Source organism: Bidens hawaiensis, unplaced genomic scaffold (assembly GCF_021521415.1).
Source record: "Bidens hawaiensis isolate Kalapana, Puna unplaced genomic scaffold, B.hawaiensis_p1.1 tig00002423_1, whole genome shotgun sequence".
Lineage (NCBI taxonomy): Eukaryota > Viridiplantae > Streptophyta > Magnoliopsida > Asterales > Asteraceae > Bidens > Bidens hawaiensis.
This window is the reverse complement of record NW_027491133.1, coordinates 3,031,066-3,039,330: the sequence shown is the minus strand read 5'-3', so window position 1 is coordinate 3,039,330 and position 8,265 is coordinate 3,031,066. Positions and strand designations below refer to the sequence as shown.

At 32.5% G+C, this 8,265-nt stretch overlaps 1 protein-coding gene across 2 annotated transcripts; it reads left to right on the top strand.

The window, feature by feature from the left end:
* The first annotated feature begins 1,830 nt into the window (after positions 1 to 1,830).
* Positions 1,831 to 5,667, top strand: LOC143619377 (putative trehalose-phosphate phosphatase F). Of its 2 annotated transcripts, XM_077091324.1 has the most exons (11): positions 1,831 to 2,042; positions 2,119 to 2,183; positions 2,410 to 2,564; positions 2,648 to 2,788; positions 3,438 to 3,635; positions 3,714 to 3,872; positions 3,959 to 4,036; positions 4,124 to 4,193; positions 4,735 to 4,805; positions 4,893 to 4,985; positions 5,077 to 5,666. In XM_077091324.1, exons 3-11 carry the CDS (start codon positions 2,469 to 2,471, stop codon positions 5,131 to 5,133), a joined length of 963 nt encoding a protein of 320 aa, XP_076947439.1. In that variant the 5' UTR covers positions 1,831 to 2,042; positions 2,119 to 2,183; positions 2,410 to 2,468; the 3' UTR covers positions 5,134 to 5,666. The 2 variants fall into 2 exon arrangements, with proteins under 2 accessions (XP_076947439.1, XP_076947438.1); XM_077091323.1 differs by lacking the exons at positions 1,831 to 2,042; positions 2,119 to 2,183 and having other exon boundaries at positions 2,240 to 2,564; positions 5,077 to 5,667.
* The last annotated feature ends 2,598 nt before the right edge of the window (positions 5,668 to 8,265 follow it).

The following is an 8,265-nucleotide window of genomic DNA, read 5'->3' as shown; positions in this document are numbered from 1 at the left end:
ACAAATCATTACGCTGTGCATTGTTATCGCAATTTCACATCGACTTTAATCATCAACGTAGTTATCAAATAATATCATATTATATCAATCTGTTGAGAATGAATGGATTTTGATCGAGATCTGCAACTGTAACGAATAACCGTGATTTTGAACGTCAGATTATAAAGACGTACGGTTTGTCGGTTGCGGTATATATATTGGCCGTTATTGAAATCTCATGCGTGTGTCTTAATCATTGATTATTGTTATTTTGGCTTTACACGGTGTAAATCTGATTTCAGATTTCTGTTTAAATCTATACCTAAAACACTCGGTTACGATAAACTTCTAGTTGCAAGTAATTGATTGGTATTATGTATGCGCTGCGCTGCATAGTTGTTGATGCTGTTTTATAATAATAATAATAATATGAGTTAATAAAACAGGTATTTGTAGTTATTGAAATATCATGCGTGTCTTAATCGTTCATTATTGTTATTTTGGCTTTACACGGTGTAAATCTGATTTCAGATTTCTGTTTATTACACCTAAAACACTCGACTGCGAATAAACTTCTAGTTGCAAGTAATTGATCTATAACTCAGTATTGTGTATGAGCTGCATAATTGTTGATGTTGTTTTATAATAATAATAATAATAATAATAATAATAATAATAATAATAATAATAATAATAATAATAATAATAATAATAATAGTAATAATAATAATTGTTATTATTATTAATTATGATGATGAATAGACAAGTAAACTTGATTTAAATGGTATTTAAACATATTGAGAGCATGATGGTTGCTGGTTATGGTGGTTGTGAAGTCACATCAAGAGGAGAAAGAACATGGTGATAACTGAGTCATATAGTTATTTCTTTTCTATATTTTAACAAGGAGGTGTTATTTTTATGGAGGTTATGTGAGTATAATTATTAATTGTCTTTTCAAGTTTCAACTCACATATGATAGCACAGTAGATCCATGAAGAAATTACAGGTTTCCTACTTTACAGGGTCATGTGACAAGTGTGAAGACACTGTTTAACATTAAAGTGTTTGGTAGTTTATTATTATGTGAAACAACAATTAAAAAACTATTGTTTCAAGCTTTAACAATTTTTTTATGGTTAATTATATCATGTTTAATTGAATAAACTTCTAAAACAAGGCGCTGGATATGGATCTTTTAGCTGAGCAGACTGTTGTTTATATTATTAATGGAATCTTTGGATCCACTTCTAACACAACATTTAAAGTACAAAACATGTCTTTAATTCTTATTAATTCTTAACCTCTTTTATTAAGGTTGTCTTCTGGATAAGGTTTCTAGATCAAGATAGTTCTGTTGTATTCTCTCACTATTATTATGAATTTTGAAATTGAAGTTAACTTAAGCAAAATTTCTATTATTTAGAAGTTATCTTCATAATTGGTGCAAAAAGACTACATGCTTTTGTGATTAAAAGTATCTCTTTTTTTATATAATCTTGAATTTTTTTTAGTTTGTAATGAAAGCTAATATCCTTTCACATGACTCATATTTTGAACCCACCTGGGAATCTTTTTGTCATCATAAAATACTAAGAATTTGAAAGAATAATATCTTGAACTTGCATCTAATTTTACTTTGAAATATATTATACAAAACCCAAATATTGGATTTTTATTGATCTAAAAGGTATAAAAAATAAAGAATTTTGGAGTTGGTACATCATTAAGTTGCTAGTTTATATGCAAAGCATTTGAGTTTTATATGTAATGATTGGAGTATGACATCTTATTTAGTTTAAAGTACTTTCATATTCAGTTCCTTTCATTGTTCTTATGCTATTAAACCCAACTTTTACTTTCTGATGCACTAACTTTGTGCTCAATGTAATAATTGTAACATTGTTTTTTGGTTAACTGTATTATGGTGTTAATTATTCTTGTTTTAGTAATATAAATACTTACCCTATTGTATTTGTCTCTCAGGAAGGAGTACAATTAAAGTTCCTGGAGTTTGAAGAGCAAACATATTCCTTGTTTAATGCTTCACCTCTGAAAATGATGTATGTCAAGTTCCAATTTCATTTTAATATTCACTGTAACAAATTTCCCAATTATAATATGAATTCTGCATTGCAGATTTCAGGAAGCTTGTGTTTAATGGAAAGCTCAACCAACACGAGTGATAAGAAAACGTTGAAGAGGTGGTTTTTTATCGATAAAAGGGTTGGGTAAAAAGTGATTCAAATCTAATATTTTGTTATTATTTATATAATAATAATCATCATCATCATATGGATTTGAAGCCAAAAAATGGTTCACCTGTTCTTACCGATCCTGCGATTATAAACAAATCTAGATTAGGGATTCATTCAAGTATGCTGCCTTATTCACAATCTGGCCCTTCATTCTCATCAAGTATTTTAACAGCTTCAAGAAAGAAGCCCATAAAGCTTGATGATGTTCGATCCAACGGTTGGCTTGATGCGATGCATTCTTCATCGCCTCCTCGTAAGAAAATAGTTAAAGATTTTGGGGTGGAAAGTGCATCTGATGACAGTGATGTAGTTTATAACTCTTGGATGGTATGCTTAATAGTTTAAAAAATCTCTAGTAGTTTATATGTATAAGTACATAACATGCATATGTATGCATAATAATGTTTCAGGTGAAGTACCCGTCGGCTCTAAACTCATTTGAGCATATTGTTAGTCATGCAAAGGGTAAGCAGGTAGTGATCTTCCTAGACTATGACGGGACACTCTCCCCAATTGTGGATGATCCGGATCGTGCGTTTATGTCTGCTGATGTAAGCATTTAAATTACTTAATATCTTAGACACATTTTATTTATCTTTAAATGTAACAAAACCTTCAAGGAGGTGACACAATAGTAGTTGTAGAGGTGTCAAACTTGTTAGGTTGACGGGTTTCGTATTGGCATGTTGAATTGTTCAAACTGATCTGACCTGATTAACCGGATCTGTTAAACAGGTTGATGGGTAGTAATCAAGTTGTAAATATTTTAATTAGGTTGGTGGGCTGTAATATGTGGGTTAAACAGGTCTTTAACAGGTTGGTGGATTGAGCTCTTTAATTAAATTAGATAAACATTTCAACCTGAAAACTACCCATTTAAGTAAACACATTAATCCAAACACGGCCCGGTTAGTTACTTGTGCGAAAGCATCAGTTATAACCCGGTCAGACTTCTAATCGTGTAACTCGAACACGACCTGTTCGTCCAAATATGTCAAACGGGTTGACATGTATTTATTTGATTATAAATGTTTTCATTGGGTTGGTGGGTTCTAATAGAATGGTTAAACTGGTGGACTTTAACTAAATTGCTTGAAAACATGACAACTTGAAAACAATCCGTTTAATTAAACAGTTAACCGAAACACGGCCTGCCAAAATCATATATATAAAAAATTGAAAACGTCATATATTTTCCAGATGCGTTCTGCTGTAAAAAGCGTTGCTGAGTATTTCCCGACAACAATAATTAGCGGAAGAAGCCGTGATAAGGTTCATGAGTTAGTTGGACTAAACGAACTCTATTATGCGGGTAGTCACGGTATGGACATCATGTTCCCTCTTCAGGACACATCATCTATTCACCATTCAAGTTACATTAGATCTACTGACAAACAGGTACTAATTACATCATTTAAATTCTTCTTATTAATAAAATCGTACACTTTTTTCTCAAATTTACTAAATATTATATAGGGAAAGGAAGTAAACTTGTTCCAGCCTGCTAGAGAATTTATACCAATGATTGATGAGGTTTTTAGAACCCTTGTCGATGTTACTAAGGATATTCCTGGTGCAAAAGTTGAAAATCACAAGTTTTGTACCTCTGTACATTACCGTAACGTAGAAGAAAAGGTTAGCGCGTTTAATAATATTAAAAGGTTTATTTGGTTTATGGTTAATGAATAATGACAGTTTAATTATTATTAAACTGATAGCAGAGTTGGCGTACGGTTGCACAACATGTTCATGATGTGTTGAAAGGTTATCCTCGGTTGAAACTAACTCACGGACGGAAGGTATGCGTTGTAGATTACTTGTGTGCCTAGTAAGGTTCGATGTTGTAATTGAAGAAAATAAACGTTTGTGATTATGATTCTTAACAGGTTTTAGAGGTTCGTCCTGTAATTGATTGGGATAAAGGAAAAGCTGTTGAATTTCTTCTTGAATCACTCGGTATGTGTTGGTTATAGTTTAGTTGTATCTCAAGCTTTTTTTAGAGCCAAATCATATTAAGGGGCTATCAGTTGTGTCGGGTTGGTGGGCTATAATAATGTTTATAAATGGGTTAACAGGTCGACGTGTTTAGTTAAAACGGGTTAAACAGGCTGATCTGTTTAGTTAAAATGAGTTAAACATGTCTAGTTAAACGGGCTAAAAAGGTCGATTGGTTTAGTTAAATGGGTTTAAAAGGCCGACCTGCTTAGCTAAATGGGAAACAGCTCAACCTGTCTAGTTAAATTGGTAAACAGGTCAACCCAAAGACGGCCCATTTATTAAATGGGCTAAATGACAACATGATCCATTTAACGGGTTGATGGACAGTAATCAAGCTGTAAATGTATTAGTTGAGCTGGTGGGCTGTATAAAGTGGGTTAAACGGGTCAACTGGTCGGCCATATTATTAAACGGGCTAAACAGGTCAGCCCAAACACACCCTGTTAGTTAAACGAGCTAGATACAACACAAAATGTAACTAAATATAATATGTAAACAGGGTTAAGCAATAGTGATGACGTGCTTCCGATTTATCTCGGGGATGACAGAACAGATGAGGATGCATTCAAGGTACACTCAGTTAGTTATATAACAAATGTTTAAACATAAGTCATTTCAAATTACGGTTTGACTTTATGGTTGACCTTGAACGTCTAGGTTTTGAGAGAATCAAACCGTGGATATGGGATTTTGGTGTCTTCTATACCCAAAGAAAGCAAAGCCTTTTTATCTCTACGCGACACTTTGGAGGTTTGGTTATTGTACTTGCTTTGACTTTTAGTCAACCTGTTGACTCTCGTTATTTTTGCTTTATATTTATTTACTTGAATTTTTTTTTTAGGTTTCGGAGTTTCTTAAGAGTTTGGTGAAATGGAAGGAAGAAGTAGATAAGGAGTAAAGAGGGTGTTTGGATATGGGTTAATATAATAATGTTAAGATATGGGGTTTGGAGAATAAGTGGTAGCCTGTGGGAACTGCAGGCTTGTTTACTAGCAATGCATGTTCGCGCCTATGTTCTTTTAAGTTTATTATGAGTCGTGAAAGCGATTTCGGTTTTTATGTATTTATGTGGTTTGGTCTATAGACCTTAGTTATGTATGTTCTTGTTTTTGGAGTTCTCTTCATTGGATTTTGGACTATATTATGCATATGTTTCTATTGATTTTGACTAAGTTATGAATATCTTGTTTGGACTAGCTCAACCGTTGCATTTAGTCTCTTAATAAAAGGTTAAAATGGCTATAGATTCAACCAGTAATCGCAAAATCGTGAGTTATGACATATTCTTCAAGAAGTTGCCTATTTGGATGATTTTATGTTTGTTTGATTTGTTAATTTGAGTCTACGCAACAACCTACGGGTAAGTAGACGTCGAACTACATTGTTATCACCATTGTCTCCACCGATTGTCTTCACTTGTTGTCGTTATTGACCGTCATAAAACAAATATAGTGAGTGGTTTGGTGTTGCCAAATTATATATTTTTTTTCTGTTATGGAATTATGTTGCGAATATATTGGCAAGTTGTACATGATTGATATGTTATTGTATTTTATTAAATATTTAGCAAAAGTTTTTTTAGATTCATATATTTTCTTTAGTTGAGAGTATGTGTAATCATTTTATTTTAATTAGGAGTATGAGGTAACAAAATATATAGACGTCATATAAATCTTTATTTAAATAAAATTATAAATTAGATAAACTTAGTTGCTAAAAATATCTAGTTAACATGATAATTTAAGCACAATTTACGCCATATAAAATTGAGTTAACTTTTATCGTCTAGACTAATCTCAACAAATAAATATTCTTTTTGAGATTTAAATAATAAAAGTGCACATACTTTTTGATTTTATAATATGACATGTTAAAATTACTTGTTTAAAAAATAATTTACAATATATCGATTCATATTCTTTTATCTACTTGCTTATTTTGTATTTAAACAAATCTAAACAGTTGATATTCCTTTTCATAATTTTTTAATCGTAAATACTCACATAACTTTGTGCATATTTGACCTACATGACTCTTTCCAGTTTAAGTTTTATTAATTTTTTCTGTTTTTATAAATCATATCTAATATTCAGGGATTCAAACGAATTGAATGTTTAGCAAACGTTCAACGTATCGTTCAGTGGTAAGTTCGTTTATGTTTATCCGTTTAATAAATGAATGAATATAAAAAAATTTCGTTCGCTTAATGAACAAACACAAACAATTCGTTCAATGGTGTTCGTGAATGTCTGGTAATGTGTTCGCTTGCATGCGTCCAGTTAAGTTCGTTTATGCCCATCCTGTTAGGTTCATGTGCTCCGCTAGCCTTGATTTCCTTCGACACTTCGTCAGTCTTTGCCTTCCTACACCGAATTTCGTATCACATAAGTGTCTAGTAATATCCTTTAGTGTCCGAATGCCCATTTTTGTCTGATAGTGTACATTTGTGGCCGTTTGCGTTCGTTTACATTGTTGACGAATGGACATGAACGAACATTAACAAGCTCAATTCCTTAATGAATGAACCCATACATGAATTTTCATTCGGTAGAGTTTCGTGAACCGTCCGTTTGTCCGACAAAAGCGAATTGACGAACATGAACAAAGTCTCGTCCAGTCCAATTCAGTTCGTTTACAACTCTACTAATGTTATTTAAATACTGTAACGATTCCGGCAGAATCAGGTATACCCTAATCGGTATATACTATTTATGTGTTATTTAATAATGAATATATGAATTATAATGTGTTTATACAAGTATGTATGATTCACAGTACGGATTATACTCGATTATACAGTTAATCGTATTGGAAATACGATTAACCGATTAACGGTTATTGAAGCCCGAACGAATTGAGGATACATTATAGACGAGATGTATAATATTTAGTGATGTTTACGAAGTGTTAAAGCTTCGGGATAAGGGAACTAAAGCACAGAAAAAGAATTTTCGATTTAATGATACGTCGGTACGTTAAACGAAACCTTTAATACCAAACCAAGCAGGAGACGATCGATCAAGCCGAAAAAGATGCGCAATTATTAATAATATGATTTTTTTTAGTTAATGAAAGTCATGGTTTAAGTTTTTAAAGTTTTTAAATCGGTTTTACATAAATTTTTTTTAAAGCCGAAAACGACCATTTTAGTCTCGTTTTAAGCCGAATTAAACATTTAACCGAAAAACGAACTGAACCAGATTATCCAAAACATTATCCAGATCTCTGATATCCAAATGTGTGGCTAGAAATGGAGAGGTGGGTCCCACCCCACCTCCCTCTCACTTCCAATCGGAATAAGGGGGTGTAACCCCTTTGCTTTATTATTTTTTTTGTAAACCATATTCAACATTCATCATTTTCTCTCAATTTCATGAGCTAAAACCCGAGTTTGTAGCAAGAAAACCGAGGTAAAAATCGAGTTATTTACGTGTTCATCTTCGTTTCTTGAGTTTATTTGCAAGAAAATGAGGTTTCAAGTGAAAAAGGGTGAAAACCCGAGATGAAAACCAATTCTTGCATGATCAAGTGATGTATACGGGTTATACAAGGGATCTTGGTCCAAGAAAGGAGTTAAACGAACCAAAAACGAATTTTTACGGTTAAATCTTTGTTTTTAAATCATAACCGAAACCATGAAAGAAATGGCTTGATTGTGGGTGTAACTTGCTTGGTGTGGTGTTATTGTGCTTGTAGGTGTTGTACCTAGTTGTTAGCAAAGGCTAGAAAGCGAGATCCTTGCGATTTGAAGCTAGAAACACAAGGTAGTTCGGTTTTTGTATGATGTTCGAGTTTTGGACAGATTGTGGTGCGTTTAGAGTAAAGCTACGAAATTTCACAGAGATGATCTACACATGAAAATATGAGATCTGTGAAATTTTGGTAATTTTTGGACAAAGGATGAATATTTGGTGAATTTAATGCTCGGTTTTGGCTAAAAATGGTGAAAAATAGTTAAATATCATGAAAAATACTGGAAAATTCCAGATAAGCTTTTTATAACATGTAAAAGTCACACACAAAATTTTAG